The following is a 17,557-nucleotide window of genomic DNA, read 5'->3' on the forward strand; positions in this document are numbered from 1 at the left end:
CCCTCCCCCCCCCCCCCCCTCCCTCCCTCCCTCCCTCCCCTCCTCCCTCCCTTCCTCCTTTCCTCCCTCCCTTCCTTTCCTCCCTCCCTCCCCCCTTTCCTCCCTCCCTATCTTTCTGTTTTCTTGCTGACATCATAGTGTCATATCTGATATATGGGATTTAAATGGTTGGAAGGAAAGTGATATTTTATTGAAGACATTATTACAAAAATTTGGTTATTGGGTTAGCAACGTTCACGGATCACTTGTAACTTTAGTCACTTTAGTCACAAACAGAAGAATGCCCCAGGTAGAATGTTTGTCATTTTGGATCAACATGGATCCTGCCATCGAGCCAAGGAATTGCTATTGAGAGTATTCAGATTTTCCAGTCTCAACTCTGTCCAGTCTATGTAGATATGTGCACAACCTTGTATGGTCTCTAGTGGATAAATGTATTATCAAACATCCTCCATCCTTTTGAGTTAAATTATTTGTAGTAGATGTCTGCTACTCTAAACCTTAAAACAAAGCTGCTCAAGTAAACAAAGCATTTTTAAGAACTCTTGCTAGACATGGCTTCCTACACCTTTAATCCCAGCACTTGGGGGACAGAGGCAAGTAGATCTCTGTGAGTTTGAGGCCAACCTGGTCTACATTGCTACTTTGGAGCCAGCCTGGTCTACATTGCTAGTGTGAGGCCAGGCAGGTAGGGCTATGAAGTGAAATCCTGTCTTAAAGAATTCTTTGTTAGTTACTGTATGTAATTGCTTAACAATGTAGAAATCTTCTACAATGAATGTTTTAAAATACAGATTTTTCTAGCAGTCAGACAGCAGATTGATATAATTTTCAAAATTTACACTGTTTCATTGCATGACTGTAGTTATGACAACAGCTAGAGTGACGAGAAAATTTACCGATGAAACGGGCTGACATAAAAAAGTTTTCTCATTATAAATCATAAGGTAATTTGAGTAATGTTCTGCTTCTACATAAAAATTAGGACTAGTACACTTAATGCTGAGTGAACACCCAGCGTGCTCCCAGCACTTTGTAGGCTGTGACCTTTTGACCTGTGAGGTAGGTACCCTCTTCCCTCCAGCTAAAGACAGACTATCACAGAACACAGGAAGTGACAAAAGGACATCCAGGGCTTGAGTTTGGTCCTAGGGTTTCAGAACCGGGCTCCCAAGGTCTCTCTTCTCTCTCAGAAACGTGCTCACTAATGTCTGGTAGTATTTCACAGATTCACGTGACTAACACTATTTGGTATTTCAAACTTGATCTGCCTACGGGTTGCAAATGAATTAAAGGGGAGTGGCCTTTCAGCTGTGTCAGTATTGTGGTATAAACCACTTATCAGGTAGTTCGATGCTATGTGTATCATTCTGAATTTCTTTGAAATGTTGGCAGAATTCTAATATTCTATCTTATTTTAGAACATAATGAGGGGCTTGGCTGCTTTATCAATGGTCACTTTTGAGCCATTTATACTTAGCAAAACCAAATACAGACTGGCTGATTTAAACTTCTTAGACTGAACAGAACAGGGAGATGGGTTAACTGTCATCAGAGAATGTGTTTGATCTGAAATGTTTACTAGTGTTTTTAATACATTTATTCTTGTTTTCTTTTCTTTCTGCACAGAATAAAGACCCTAAAATGTCTCGAGTTGCACTGGAGTCTTTGTATAGACTGCTGTGGGTTTATGTAATTAGAATAAAATGTGAGAGCAATACTGTAACGCAAAGGTAAGTGCTGTCTTACAGTGCCGTGTCTCAGAGCACGTCTAACACAGCCTTGGCAGGTCGGCTACGGCTCAGAGATGAAGTGCATGCTCAGAGCACCCAGGGCTCCGAGCTCTATCCTCTGTCCCAAAAGAAATGAGTAAAAGCCTGCGACAGTCATACCGGTGGAAGTTACCAAGGCATTGTGGGAAGGGATCTGCACTCCCCTGACCTAAGGAGCAGGAGGAGTTCTTGGCGAGGGGCCGTGTTCTCAGGATCTCGTGGTCATCCAGCCTCTTTTCTGCCTGCAGTCGCCTGATGAGCATAGTGTCAGCTCTTTTCCCGAAAGGCTCCCGCAGTGTGGTCCCCCGTGACACCCCTCTCAATATATTTGTGAAGATCATCCAGTTCATTGCTCAGGTGGGTGCTCCTCCTCACCAGCCCTCTTGTCCTGGCTGCCAGCGACAGCCATTTTTCATAATTGGGGGTTCTTACGTAAATGTATAATTTCTTACATATTCAGAAGTGTGCTTTCAAAGTATCAATACTACTCAAGAGTGAAAGGTATGCTTAGAACATTTTTAAAAATACATGATACTAATGACTCTGTGTGTGTGTGTGTGTGTGTGTGTGTGTGTGTGTGTATGTGTTATGTGTATGACAAAAGATGGAAGGAACCACATAGGTAGACACACATTTAATTGAGGGTGAGTTGAGAAACTATGTCACAGTCCTAATAAAAATGCCTCGGTAATCTTGGTTCATGTGTGTGTTGTGTGTACATGTGTGTGCCCTCTTGTGTGCAGGAAAACCAGAGATCAACATCAGGTGTACTGTATTACTCTCTGCTTGCTTTTGTTTTTGAAACTTCAGAGAGTGTGTGTATTCGGTGTGTGTGTGTGTGTGTGTATGTATGTATGTTTGTGTGTGTTTGCACACGCACATGCTCACACTGTTAGAGAAACAAGCACTTGTCATAGTTTCAATTGCTGTGCTAAAACAACCACTGAGCAAAGGAACATTTAACTATAGTGGGTGAACATCTCTGATTGGTGCCTAGAAGAAATGATAATTACTGAGTATAATGACGAAAAAGATTAACGAAGCAGGTTGAGTTCTGGTCCGGTGTTCAGAGAGCAGGGCTGTTAGGTTGCACTGTTCACCTTTTCTGTTTTCTAGAGTTGCGCCTGTGCCCTCAGTGAGTTGCCTCACTGTAACGGCAAGCCCTGTCCCTCAGGTGCTGGTGTGTCTTCCTTAGCACTCAGTCTATTCAGATCCCTTTGCTGGGTCCCTTCCTTCCTGTTCTCACTGTTCTCTCCGTGCTTAGAATTTGTAGTGGATGAATATTTAAAATTCACCCTACACATTGGGAACTCATATTATTGATATTAGATGATATGTTTTAAACATCTGTTTTATTATTCATATATATTTTTCTTGGGTTTATAAACTTCCTAAGGGTGAAAATCTATATCATTTCCAGTAGATGTGTTTCTCAGATAGCTTACTTTATATTCTAGGGAGGTACAATGATTTATTAAGTAATTAATTTCTTTCCTTAGGAACGTTTGGATTTTGCAATGAAAGAAATAATATTTGATCTTCTCAGTGTTGGAAAGTCTACTAAAACTTTCACCATCAATCCAGAGGTAACAATAAAAAGTTTACATTGCAGCAATAGTGAAACTTTTAAACTGGAAGTAGACATGTCACTCCTTCTGAGGTTTTATGTGATCCTTCAGTCAGTCTGTCGTGGAGGGTTGGGCAGCAATGGAATCTTTTTAAGTTTGAAAATCAGTTTATTGAAAAGTCGATAAAGGAATCCATTAACCCATTTACTCAGATGCCTATGATCCGTGTTGCACTGAGGAAACGCTGGTTCATTCCAGCCCATGATGGAATTTTCTCCTCCCTTCAGGTTTTCTGTGCATCTGTGATGGAGTATTTTAGAGAACACATCAGGACTTTGTCATATCTAAAAATAAGTAACACTTTGAAGCTTGACCATATTTACATAGTGGACACTTGCACACTTGTGTCCAGTGTTCTGTGTTGCCACCCTGGGATGCCTGGCCTTGCCTTAGTAATCTCAGGTGCAGTCACAGAGAGGGACATGTAGGCTGAGACAGTAGGGTGCAGACGGAGGAAAGCAGCACATTAACTGAACAAAGAAACATGGAAAAGCAGTCAGGTCTCGGAGAAATAGTGCTCGTGTCTAACCTGTGGTATTTTGGGACATCTGAGATGGCAGGTCATAAGGAATGCATTCAGAGTGGCCGGATACAGGTTTTTTGGCAGTCTGGAATGGACAGTGATTGATGCCATGTTAATCCGTGTGGTTTCTGTGAAGGGACAAATGACAGGAGGAGCCTGGAATGTGGGTAGAGGTGACCCAGCCAGAAGGAACACGGAAGTGGGAGAATAGGCGGTATTTGGGAAAAGAGAGTACTTGATGCTGCCTGAACTATGGAAAGTGAAGAAGATACAATGTGGCCCCTGATGAGGGAGAAATGCTTCCGAGAAGTGTTGCGGGGATCTTTATTCCATTAAGATAGTTGAGAGAGCTAAGGGACATGGCTATGTGTTCCGTTGGAAGAGAAATGCCAAGGATAAAAGAAAGAGAATGGGTAGATGCTCTGATGCTCAAGAAAGTGCAAGAGCCCATCGTCTGAGTCATTGTCCTGTATCTGTGAAGACACCATTACCAAGGCAGCTATACAAGGGGAAGCCTTTAACTGGGGGCTTGCTTACTGTTTCAGAAATTTAATCCATTATCTTCATGACAGGGAAGCATAACGGGGCAGTAGCTGAGCACTAAATCCTCATCTCTATGCAGGAAGAGAGAGGGAAGGAGGGAGGGAGGGAGGGAGGGAGGGAGGCAGATACTCTAGGCTTGTCATGGGCTTTTAAAACCTCAAAGCCCACCCCCAGTAACACACTTCCTTCAATAACGCCACACCTCCTAATCCTTCTAATCTTTTCAAATAGTGTCACTCCCTAGTAAGAGCCTTTGGGAGCCATTCTCATTCAGACCACCATATTCATGGAAAGTCCAACAAGTCTAGGAGGCCATCACCCCTGCGCCATGAGAAGACCAAAGGGGACAAACAGCACCTGTGACTGTCAGTAGTCTGGTGTGACTGTTTGAAAGGTTGAGTGGATACAGTTTTTCCCTGTGAAGGAGAGAAGTGGTCTTAAGAGAGGGGAGGGGGACTGAAAGAGTCATGGCAGTTGACAAAGCACAGAGAGGTTTCAAATGAGCCTTAGAGACAAGGGAAGATAGTTGACTCAGGACAGTGAGCCCCATCTGGGAATTTGAAATCACCGCAAATACTGCTACCTGGGCTGGTTCACAGTGTCAGGCAGAAAGATTAGATCCCTTCTGTCCTTCTTACTCCTAACCCCCTTAGCCTAGACAATGCATGGCCCTGATTTCTTCTTCTTGGGTCTGTTTTCTCTGAAGAGGATGAACATTGGCCTCCGAGTCTTCCTCGTCATTGCGGACAGTCTACAGCAGAAGGATGGGGACCCTCCCATGCCCACCACAGGAGTCATTCTTCCCTCAGGAAACACTCTTCGTGTAAAGAAGATTTTTCTCAATAAAACCTTGACAGATGAAGAGGCAAAAGTCATAGGTTAGTGTTCACTGGAATGAATAAATTTCAACTGTAGTACTGTTCTGTGCAAGTCTGTAGTCAAGTCTAAAGTGTGTCCATTGCCAAGTGTGGATGCCCCAGCCCTACAGTGATCTAGTGATGTTTCTAGTATTCCTGTCAAGAGTCTTCTTGTTAAGCGTGTTTTGGCACAGAATTCTGCTGTGTATATTCTGGTCTTTAACGTCTCTGTGTAATTTGTATGCAATATCCCAAGAGCACATCACAGTTGGAACATCTTCTAATGTGATAGCAGCAGTTTTTTTCCCCTGAGAGGCTGATGGGTTGTTATTAAAGAAAGCAGTCCTTCTTACAATTTCTGGCGCTATTGTGATGGTGTGCTTTCTCTCTTAGGAATGTCCGTTTACTATCCTCAAGTAAGAAAAGCATTAGACAGCATTCTACGGCATTTGGACAAAGAAGTTGGGAGACCAATGTGTATGACCAGTGTGCAGATGTCCAACAAGGAGCCTGAAGACATGATTACGTACGTAGTAAATACATGCGTCCATTGCATGCTTCCATTACATGCCTTCATGCATACCTTCATGCATGCCTCCATGGCTATTCCAGTCTTCACAGAAGGGTACACAGAAGCAGGTTACCTGTTTCCATACATTTTCTCCTGGACTTCTTACATGTGGCCATTTGTTATAGTTTTTAAATACAGAGATTCCTCCCACATGCTCAATTTTTTGTTATTTTGCACGATGCTGAACTAGTGTTGATAATGTAGTCTAATAATGAACCTTACTTTCATTTGTCACATGAATAATTTCCACACAACAAAGATATGTATTGTTGAATAGATGGCCCTACTTACAGGGTCCTGCTTTTAAAAAAAGAAAGCCAGGAATCCTGTAAATCTGAGAGCTGTTCTAGGAACCAGAGAATGCAGAGGGTAGTAGAGTGGGGGCAACTCTTTTAGAGACAGCCCCTCCCCATGTCCCTCCTCCTCCTCCACCCTCCATGCTTGCTGTTTTGCACCCAGCTTCTTTTCTCTCTATTGTTAGATTCTCCCTTTTCATGAGGTAGTATGTTTTATGATAGCCATGCCCCTTGTTTGCTGGCGAGGATCAGTATGATCTACAAAGGGTTTTAGATATAAATGTAAAATGCATTTAGATTTCGGTATCCGCATTACAGGTCTTAGACACTCCTGTTGGATATTTTGCTCTCTGGGCTTATCTAATATATGACTATTGCATACTGCTGTGTCCAGAGAGTTTTCAGATGTGAAGGTTTTGTATGTTTGACTTCTGAGACATTTCCTCCTGCCCACCACAGCTTCTCTTGCATTAAAGTCAACAACATTTACATCTCGTTCCTCTTGTGGTCCTGAGAGCCTCAAATGGATTCAGTGTCTGTCCCCTGGTCAGCGTGCTCTCCTCTGGCTCCTTTTACAATTCCATATGAATTTCCCTTCCTGGGATCTCTAACTGTGGTCTAATAATAGACTTTAAATGACAAAGAGGGACTAATTTATTCCTTAGAAGGTCACTGTGGCATGTCTGCATGCTGCATTTGGGCATAGGCATCTAGCTGGTCTCACATGGTCTCATGTGTGGTAATGTGTCAGTGTTTGTGGTAAAGGGAATGTGTCGAGCTAGACATCATCAGGGTCTCTGAGACTCGCTGCTAGGTTGAGTCCAGTTAAACTCATATTTAGAGAAGATGCTGTGACAACCTGAAATTGTAAGAATTTGCTATGGTTTTTTTTTCCCCTCTACTTTTATCTTTGCCGGCCCCAGCTTCTCTTTAATTGTCCATTTTAGTAAATGTCACATTTTGGGGGCAGACAGACCCTGCAACAGTCACACACTTGGCTGTTGGCTGTGTGCATGAACTGGTGCACACTGAGCAGTCAGCAACAGTTTAGGAAGGCATGGTGTGCCAGGCGGCCCATTTGGGTGTGCATCTGATATATGTATGTCTCAGAGGAGAAACACACAAAACCTTCAGATAGATAGATAGATAGGTAGATAGATAGATAGATAGATAGATAGATAGATAGATAGATAGATAAGTAGATAGACAGACAGACAGACAGACAGACAGATAGATAGAGTGAGTCTTATGGACCCGACGGCCAGCACTGACATTTGTGCCATTATTGTTAAAACAGTGGCTGCAGCTTAAACCCCCGTCTATGGGGACTTGTATTATTTATCTGGCTTGTGGTCACTCTAATCCACGTGTTTTAAAGCCACCCAAATGACAACTGTGCCAACATCTCTAACAAAGACTGACCCAAACTCTTAGAATGTTTTGATTCTTGACTGCACAGGGATTATCGAGTAACTAGAAAACAACGGGGATGAAAGTAAGAAGCTTTTCTTCAGATACAGACTGAAATGAAAAGCAGTGTATTAAGTGGTTCGTAAAACTTGTGAATAACTTTTGTAGCAGAGGTGGAAACGTAGCTCAGTGACAGAGCTCCTCCCTAGCATGAGTAAGGCCATGGATTTGGTCTTCAACATCACCACCACCACCACCCCCATCATAGACACATATGTAGTAAAATTAAATTGTATTACACATCTGCCTCTCAGGAGGGACTGACTCTTAAAACATCCGTGCATTTTAATTGTATAAAATATAAACAGATAGACATGTGTTTATCACAAGAGGACAAGAACAATATGAATACTCATCTATGAGAACATCTGATTGTAAAACTAATCATTTGAGATATTTAAGTATAAGTATCAATACTACTTCTACCACTTACGTATCTTGTTGCTGTGACAAAATACCTGAACAAAAACAGCTTGAGGAGGAAAGGTTTGTTTGAGTTCACAGCTCCATCCTGGTGTGGTTCATCCTGGTGTGGAGGTCATGGCGGCAGGGCCTTGAGACAGCCAGTCACGCTGTGCTCACAACACAGAGAGCAGTAAACGTTTGGCTCTGCTAGCTTTCTCTTCTTGGTATAGACCAAGCCATGGAATAATGTCTCCTACCTTCACAATGTGTCTCCCTACCTCAGTCCAATGTAGGGAATCCCTCAAGGCGTGCCCAGAAGGTTGCTTCACGAACGATGGTTGATGCTGGGTCCTGGGAAGTTAATAGTCCATGTTAACCATCACACAGCTGTTTCTGATAGTAACTGGTATTCAGTTGTGTCTGTGAATAAGTTCTTTTCAAATATTAAAGTGGGTAAAACTTCAAAGTCTTTAAAATTATATAGTAATTATGCATGCTTCCTAACTAATGAGGTCAGTTATTAGCTGTCATCTCTCTGAATGGTCTCCATCCTTTTGCTTGTTTATGGGTGGTAACTAGCTGCTGAGTCTGTACGCATACTTGCTTGTGCCCCCTTTTTTATTGGACCCGTTAGTCTTGGGACTGTGCTCTCACCTTCTGTAACATTCTTGCAAAATGGATCTTTCTAGCCCATGTGATACACTTCTTAGTCTGTTTTCTGTTTGTCTGTTGTGATACATTTTCCAGGGGGGAAAGAAAACCCAAGATCGATTTGTTTAGAACTTGCATCGCTGCAATTCCAAGGCTAATTCCTGATGGTATGAGCAGAACTGACCTCATTGAGCTGTTAGCAAGGTGAGTGGCCTTGTCCCCGTCCCGCCGTGTCCACAACAGACACAGCCTCGTCCCTGTCCCGCCGTGTCCACAACAGACATAGCTTCGTCCCCGTCCCGCCGTGTCCACAATCGTCCCCGGTCCCACTGTGTCCACAACAGACACAGCTTCGTCCCCGTCCCACAGCTTCGGGCCTCCACCTCATTGAGCTGTTAGCAAGGTGAGTGGCCTTGTCCCCGTCCCACCGTGTCCACAACAGACACAGCCTCGTCCCCGTCCCGCCGTGTCCACAACAGACATAGTTTCGTCCCCGTCCCGCTGTGTCCACAACAGACACAGCTTCGGGCCTCCTGATTTACTCTCTTAATTCTCATCTTTTATAACCCCCACTCAAGTTTTTAACTTCTAACTTCCTCCCGCATCTCCCTCTAAGCCCCATTCTCCAATTCCCTGTCAAGTAATATGGGTTATATGACAAATGTCCCTTACAGCCTCTCTGATGCTCAGGGAGGTTTTACTTCTGAGGTCATCCTGTCAGCGTCTTGAGTAGGGACCGAGACCCAGTTAACTTTTTCTGCTCTAGGAGCGCCTGCTACTTTCAAGCGTTTGCTCCGTGTCTTCCTCTATTAGGCACACCATAGTTCTATAAAGTGAGTAAATACCTCAGCAAGCACCCTTAAACAATGTCTCCCAGCCTAATTCTGTCGAGACGGCAGCCTGCTGAGGCTCTGCTGTGTGAATGCCCTTGGGGATCATGCAATTAGGGGTCAGCACTCTTTCTCCGTGAAAGACCAGACAGTAAATATTTCACGGTTTTGCTGACTGTGCTATATATAGTCCAGAGGTTCTCAACCTGTGGGTTGAGACAACTTTGTAGGGGTGGGGTGTCAAACCGCCCCTTCACAGGGGTGACCTGTGACCATCAGAAAATGCAGGCATTTACATTACAATTCCTGACTAGCAAAATCACAGTTTGTGAAGTGGCCGTGGTTGGGGGGTCGCGACCACATGAGGAACTGTGTCAAAGGGTCGTAGTATTAAGAAGGTTGAGACCCACCGCCTCAGTGTGTGGCATGTCTGCATTCCCACTGTGGCATTACAGAAGCAGCCGGACCATATTGCAAGACTGAACATGACTGGGCATCTGACTGGAGCCTGCCCAGAGCCACAGTTGGCCAGCCACACCCAAGTGGAAAACCAAACATGGTGACTGTTATGTTTGCTGGTTGCTGGGCAACCGCCATATTGTATAAATAGTGACTAGATGGCTACAGCACAGCGACTTGTTCAAGCCCTGGGTGAGAACACCTGACACTTCCCAGATAGCCTTGCACCTCCCTCAGGTGTTGGGACCATGGAGACACTGGCGTTTGTCTCCTGTGAGGGCTATTGGGGGGGGGGCGTCCTTGAAACTGTACCTTTCCATAACTTCCCTCTCTCCTCTCAGCCTCCTTATTGTTGGTTTGTGGCACTGAATTGAACGTAGAGGCTTCTGCGTGTTAGGCAAGCACTCCTCTATAGCTGAAGCTCCTTCTGCATTATGCGTACATACGTGTATATGCTTGATTTTGAAATAAGGTCCCAGTATGATGTCAAGGTTGACCTTGATCTCCCTCTGTATTCCAGGCAGGCCTGAACCTGGGGATCCTTCTGCCTCAGTCTCTTAAGTACCCGCAATTTGATGTTTGTGCCAACAGGCTTAATTTTTTAATTAAGAAAAAACTTTAATTTCTTATTCTATGTACATGTATATGACGGGGTGCACATACATCAAAGCGTAGAGTTCAGAGGTCAGCTTTGTAATTGGAGTTGGCCCTTTACTTCCACCATTGTGTGGGCTACCTGCACTCAAGAGGCAGAGGCAGAAGAATTGAGAACTGGAGGCAAGAGTGTGTTATATAGCGAGACCCTGTCTCCAGAATAAAATAGATAAAATATAAATAGTGCGGAATTAGAAAGCTGGCACCCCATTAGGGACCTGAAGTGTTACCCCACAGCAGCAGTCATCCTTACAGCAGTAAGCAGCTACTGTCCAATCAGTCCTCCCTGGTCCCACCCCAGCCTCCCTTGACCTACATCTTTCTGGAAGGTGATCCTGCAAGATAAATGTCTGGCACCACCCCTCTCACCTCCCCCAGAATAAAGCCGAACCTGAGAGGCTCAGGGCGAGGGAGGCTGGGGCGGAAGGAGCCAGTCTCTGAGCAGGGAACAACAGTTTAATTGCCATTCACTTTGCTTCCTTTCCCTCTGGCTGTCATTTTGAATTAATTTCCCTCCATGGCCAGAAAGGTTCTAGAATGAATATGTTGGTTTGAAATTACAGTGTCTTAACTCTTCCGTACTCAAAAATAAGGGAAGCCAGAAAACAAAGAGCCACACAAGGCATGTTATAAATGTATAGATCTCTGTGAAGTCTCTACTGAACGGTAATCTCCTGATTGTAATTAGCCAGGTCCCATTGGCCTTTCCCCCCCCCCCCCCCCCCCGCACAAGGCACGTGTTTCCTGAGTCACACTGATTTGGTGTGAGGTATTTAGACAGTCGTGGGGTTAAAGGCAGTGTAAATAACTAGTGTTCTTTGTTCCTAAAACCTATGCAGCTGCAGTGGATGTCTCTTTAGCTTCTGTCAGCTGAAGGCTGGCTTGTAGTAACACCAGAGCTGAGGTCAGCAAATTGTGATGCCTCCTCTCTTAACCACATACCACTCCCTCGCTCACTGTGAGTAACTCTGTCTTCCCAGGCAAGCATTCACACAGAGTGTGCTTCGTAACTACCTGTTCCTTCGGGTCATCTCTAGCTGTAATGCTTTTGCCAGCATTGTCAGCCGCTAAAATAATCCTCAACTCCAGGCCATCTGGTGTGTTGTAATTCACACAGTGGCAAGCCTCACAGCTTCAGGACTGCGCTCTCTCTCTCTCTCTCTCTCTCTCTCTCTCTCGCTCACTCTCTCTTAACTAAAATTATGATTGTTGTATTGAAGTCTTTAAAAAGCAACTTAACTTTTTTCAATGTAATTAATACATACTGAGTTATTAAGCCCTAGGCTAGTTCGAGTCTGGTGGGTTCTTGACCCAATTTATTTTCAGGGCGTAGCCATTTCTTACATTACTCCTCCTAAATCTGCTTCCATTCCCACCCTCAGGAATTAATTCTGTTGACTCCGTCTTTATATTACCTTTGTATGAACTATTTATATTCTGTCTACAACCTTTAATGCCTTTAAAAAGTGCTTGACATTAGTCACGTCCTCTCCAGTAACTAAATAAGTTATTGTTAAGACCCTGTGTTAACCGGGCAGTGGTGGCGCACGACTTTAATCCCAGCACTTGGGAGGCAGAGGCAGGTGGATTTCTGAGTTCGAGGCCAGCCTGGTCTACAGAGTGAGTTCCAGGACAGCCAGGACTACACAGAGAAACCCTGTCTCAAAACAAAACAAACAAACAAAAAAAAGACCCTGTGTCGTTGGACATATTTTTATTGATTATAGGCGAGCACTATAAGGTGTTAAGGACTGAAGGAATTTGCAATTGATTTCTGATACCGTCTGTATTTCAAATCACCAGCCTATCGATTAAATTCAAGACTTACTATGCTAAACATTAGCAAAACCATCAGTGATTGTGAATGGATTAGCATGGAATTTAAACTGTAGACTGGCACAGACAGGGCAATTATATAGCATGGCAAAGTGAGCCTGGACCCTGTCTTCATATTCTCACAGAGGACGCGAAGATCAAGTCTCTTAGTTTTAAGTTTTAGGAGAGAGATGGATGTTTGGGTTTCTTATTTGTAAGCATTAGGTGAGGGCAACGTGTTTCATCCTGCTGCTTACTAATGGACTCCTGTCATTGGCAGGCTCACAATCCATATGGATGAAGAACTGCGGGCGCTGGCTTTCAATACCCTGCAGGCCCTGATGCTTGATTTTCCGGATTGGCGGGAGGATGTTCTTTCAGGATTTGTATATTTTATTGTTCGTGAAGTGACTGATGTCCACCCTACCCTTCTTGATAACGCTGTAAAGATGTTGGTACAATTAATAAATCAGTGGAAACAGGCAGCTCAGATGTACAACAGGACCCAGGACTCCCAGGTACCACTCGCTCCCACTGTATTGGTATTGCTTTGGGGCTGATCTGTAGTAAATGACAGATTGTAAAGTTAACTGACACACCCTGGCAACCTCGAGCTCTCCAGTTGTTATTGGTTGTAATGACTTCCTCTTGGTGATAATCCCTTGTGCTGGACTTTCTCCTCATACTTGGATACCAAGTGTTTGTGTCCAGCCTTTAGCTTTCTTCATTTGGTATCACATTACATTTTATCGACCACAGGAATCATAGAGTTAATTCTTAGGTGGTGGTGTTTCCAACATTTGAAAGCTTAGACCTTAAACTGTGGTAGTGTGTCATTTGGATTGATGGGTTTTGCAAAGGCCCCAGTTTCTTGAGTGCACTGGTCTGTGTTCCTTTACCATACAAAGTGCACATGTAGTTGATTTTATGACACTTTGCAAACACCATAGAACCCTGGAAGCTTGGAGCTGGAGCCTCCAGGGTAACCCGGGGTCTTTATTGAGCATACAGATCATAAGCCCTGAACATACCTGCTTCTGACAAGCTCCCAGGTGAGGCTGTGCACCCAGCCTGTTCTCACACATGAAACATGCAGTCTGGGCTCTCACTTCCCATGTGTAGACACTACACTAGAGGGATTAAGTGATGGCTGCAAAGTCACAAGGTAGTCTGAGAGACACACGTTAGGCCTGTTTACATTGCCATTGGGAACACTTGGGGGGTTTTGGGATGTTGTTTGTTTGTTTGTTTTGGGTTGGGTTGTTTGAGACAGAGCTTCTTTATGTAGCCTTGGCTGTCCTAGAACTCATTCTATAGACCAAGCTGGTCTCGAACTCACACAGATTCATCTGCCTCTGCCTCCCTAGTGCTGGGATTAAAGACGTGGGGCACCACTGCCAGGCTCCACTGGAGCATGCTCTGTTTTCTTTTGTGCTGATGTGGATCAGTTGAGCTCTGAGCCCCACTCCTCCTATAAGGGCTGTACCACCCAGATACACACCAAAACCTGCTTTTTCTTTTTATTTTGAGGCCAGGTCTCACAAAGTTAGTGCCCAAGCTGGCTTTGAACCCCTTCTGTATCCAGCGCTGGCCTGAAATGTGTGACCTTCCTGCTTCAGCCTCCTGAGTTGCCGAGATGGCAGTCTACGCCATCAGCCCCAGATCACACTATTAGATTTTAATAAAGCAAATGCTGTTTAAGTCACTTGAGTGGAAGCAGGCCTGTTGCCATGATGCTTGCAATTTGTCTTGCTGGTTACCGTTTCCTTTCCAAATCCACAGGCTTTTAAAACTTTGTCTGTTTTAACTTGCATTTCTTTTTCAAGCACGGCATCACCAATGGAGGTCCTCACCCCCCTCTGGAAAGGAACCCATATTCCACCGTGTTCCACGTGGTCGAAGGCTTTGCGTTGGTCATCCTCTGTAGCAGCCGTCCTGCCACCAGAAGACTGGCTGTCAGTGTCCTCAGAGAGATACGGGCTTTATTTGCACTTTTGGAGGTACCTAAGGTAAGGGTTAGGCATCTCAGGTCATCAGCTCATGAAGCACAGGCGTAATCTACTTTGTGGCTACCTGCTGGAGTGGGTAAACCCAGCCTGTCTCCCCTCCCCGCTCCTTCCACCAGACCCTGCTCCCCAGTTCTTCACAAAAGAAGAGGGCAAGCTCACACCCTACTCCACTTCGCTTCCCGTTGCCTACGTTTCTTAACCATCCCTCATTTGTTAGACGAGCGGTCTCTCTTTTTACAGGGTGATGATGAGTTAGCCATAGACGTGATGGACAGGCTGAGCCCATCCATTCTGGAGAGCTTCATCCACCTCACAGGAGCTGATCAGGTAACTGGAGGAATCTCCTCTCCATCTTATCTTGGGACTTCAGGCAGGTGAATACATATCCTTGTCTCTGCATATGTGTAAACTCTTCTCCTTAATAAATGCAAGGAGTCACAAAGTATTTCTGAAGCATACGACGGGTCTTAAAGCAGTGCGTGCTAACACCATGGCTAGTTCTTGTTGCCATTGAAAATAAGTTGATCTTGGTAAATTTTTAGTCTTTCCCTGAGACATTTCACTTAAATGTGATGTCACCAGACTTTGACCTGCTGCTTAGTGGTTACAGTCATGCAAAGAAATACTCTTTAAATCCGGGGGTGGGGGGGTGGAACCATGTTTGCTTTTTCAATGAATATTTTCATTTGCTTTATGAAGTTAAATAAATAGTATGTTAAAGTACAGAGAAACATTTTATCAGCAAATACATTACAAAAAAAATGATGTTATAAATTTCTTTTTTTACTCCTCTCCCTCTTCTGCCATTCTCCACCCCACCCCACCCCTGTCTCTGCTTAGAACAGAACATATCCAGCCAAACTCATGTAACCTTCTTTTGGATTTGTGTGGTGTTGGTGGGGGAGGGGAGGGAAGACAACAGTCAAAGGTTGAAACAGAAACAGCTGTGACATTTACTGCTTGAATTTTTAATTCTCCTATTTTGGATTATGTAGATGAAAGATTTATTTGCTTTCTGGCCAACACCTGGTTCTTGTAACTCATTTGTTATACATAACCTAAGGCAGGTAATTATAAAATTTTATAAACCTAAGACATGATTAAAAATGTATACAGTTAAAAGAATTGTGTTTTAGCTCACTAACTATGTACTATGATAACAAATAACATTTAGTGGCTTAATAATGCCTTAAACAGTGCTTACTGAAGGAAATGAACAGAAGCAGGGCTTCATTTCCTTAAGAATCTGAGTGATAAGGAACAAATATTTAACAATGTACACCTCTGGAGACGGCTTATGTTACAGGCTGCTCCATTTCATCAGGATGAAAGCTAATGGGTTTTGTTTTATTTCTAAAGAGTTCTGTGGCCTCGGGAAAGCTGGGCATTCACACGGGAGTCACTTAAACTATGGGATCTTACCCTTCTTGGTCCATACAGCCCTTGGAGAATAGTGAAAGCTACAGCATGTCTCTCTTAAGGACTAACCCAGTGGGAATGTCAGAGATTCACTTCTTCCTCAAACCTAGCTCCAGACACATTCTCCTCTTCTAGTCCAGAAAACCCTGATAGTCCACTTCCAGCAGAAGGCACCTCCGATAGACGAACTTTGAAAGTTACTCAGGTGCCGGGCGGTGGTGGTGCACGCCTTTAATCCCAGCACTTGGGAGGCAGAGGCAGGCGGATTTCTGAGTTCGAGAGTTTGAGGCTAGCCTGGTCTACAGAGTGAGTTCCAGGACAGCCAGGGCTACACAGAGAAACCCTGTCTCGAAAAACCAAAAAGCCAAAAAAAAAAAAAAAGAAAAAAGAAAGTTACTCAGATGCGTTATAATCATTTGTGCACTCTCTCTCCCTCTCTCTCTCTCTCTCCCTCTCTCTCTCTCTCTCTCTAGACTACTTTGCTGTATTGCCCTAGCTCCGTAGATCTGCAGACATTAGCAGATTGGAACTCTTCTCCCATCAGCCACCAGTTTGATGTGATCAGCCCCTCACACATTTGGATATTTGCACACGTGACCCAAGGCCAAGACCCATGGATTATAAGTCTCTCCAGTTTTCTAAAGCAAGAAAATCTTCCTAAACACTGCTCCACAGCTGTGAGCTACGCCTGGATGTTCGCGTACACCAGGCTGCAGCTGTTGTCCCCCCAGGTTGACATAAAGTAAGTGCTTTGACTAGAGCACATTTCACAGTGGGCAGTCAGCTTTCACGATGTGCGCTTTTGAAAACTGACATGCACTGGAAATTCTATGTCATGTGCTATATCATGAAGCAGGGAAAAGGTGTGAAGGCGGTAGACTGACTCACAGAGACCTGCCATCCATTCTGTCTCACATGATAGGCCTCTAGTAGTTTATTCACGTCTCTCTTTGGTCCTTCCACTGAGTACTTGCACTAAAACTTTACAATAACCATGTTCTTTTGACTTGGTAGACAGCTTGGCATTAGTTACATAAAAACTTTCTAAATGTGTTGTGCACTTGAGAGCTGCTGAGGAGAGATTGTCAGTCTTTTGAGGGCATGGCCTGAGCCACACATGTGAGCAGCAGTACCTGGACATGGTGGGAGATTATTAATAACGGAAAGAGAGGAAGGCGTAGTTGGGAAGTCAACAGTGTGGTAGTCAGACGGAGGCAATGATGGATGAATATGAACGAAGTACGCTGAATTGGGAAATTATCAAATAAAAATACTACTTAAAGAAGACGTGCGTGATTTCTCCTTCTTTTTTTTTTTTTTTTTTCAGTAGCCCCATCAATGCTAAGAAAGTAAACACCACCACGAGCAGCGACTCGTACATTGGTTTGTGGAGAAACTACCTGATCCTCTGCTGCAGCGCAGCCACCTCCCCGTCCCCGTCAGCACCTGCAGGCTCCGTGAGGTGCTCTCCTCCCGAGACGCTGGCGTCCACCCCTGACAGTGGCTACAGCATCGACTCCAAGGTGAGCCTCTCTCACCCTCTGTGGAGTTCCATTGATTCCACCAGAGGGATGTCTTAAATTTCTTCTCATGGGAAACATCATAAAGTGGTTGAAGAATACATCTCTCATTTTCACTAGGGGCGGGGGGGGGGG

At 44.3% G+C, this 17,557-nt stretch overlaps 1 protein-coding gene across 4 annotated transcripts in view; it reads left to right on the plus strand.

Moving 5' to 3' along the window:
- The window catches only part of Fryl (FRY like transcription coactivator), a 195,509-nt gene that overhangs the window by 108,413 nt on the left and 69,539 nt on the right, over positions 1–17,557 (plus strand). For 3 of the 4 annotated variants that reach the window (XM_028780843.1, XM_028780842.1, XM_028780845.1), the window contains 11 exons: positions 1,630–1,733; positions 2,021–2,129; positions 3,272–3,358; positions 5,173–5,344; positions 5,717–5,849; positions 8,813–8,920; positions 12,755–12,992; positions 14,301–14,483; positions 14,724–14,810; positions 16,376–16,644; positions 17,230–17,425. In XM_028780843.1, coding sequence (XP_028636676.1) covers positions 1,630–1,733; positions 2,021–2,129; positions 3,272–3,358; positions 5,173–5,344; positions 5,717–5,849; positions 8,813–8,920; positions 12,755–12,992; positions 14,301–14,483; positions 14,724–14,810; positions 16,376–16,644; positions 17,230–17,425 — 1,686 coding nt within the window. Of the gene's footprint in view, positions 1–1,629; positions 1,734–2,020; positions 2,130–3,271; positions 3,359–5,172; positions 5,345–5,716; positions 5,850–8,812; positions 8,921–8,956; positions 9,120–12,754; positions 12,993–14,300; positions 14,484–14,723; positions 14,811–16,375; positions 16,645–17,229; positions 17,426–17,557 lie in introns of those variants that run through there. The other variant, XM_028780844.1, reaches the window with a different exon arrangement.

The sequence above is a fragment of the Grammomys surdaster genome, unplaced genomic scaffold (assembly GCF_004785775.1).
Source record: "Grammomys surdaster isolate TR1022 unplaced genomic scaffold, NIH_TR_1.0 372, whole genome shotgun sequence".
In the NCBI taxonomy this organism is placed as follows: domain Eukaryota; kingdom Metazoa; phylum Chordata; class Mammalia; order Rodentia; family Muridae; genus Grammomys; species Grammomys surdaster.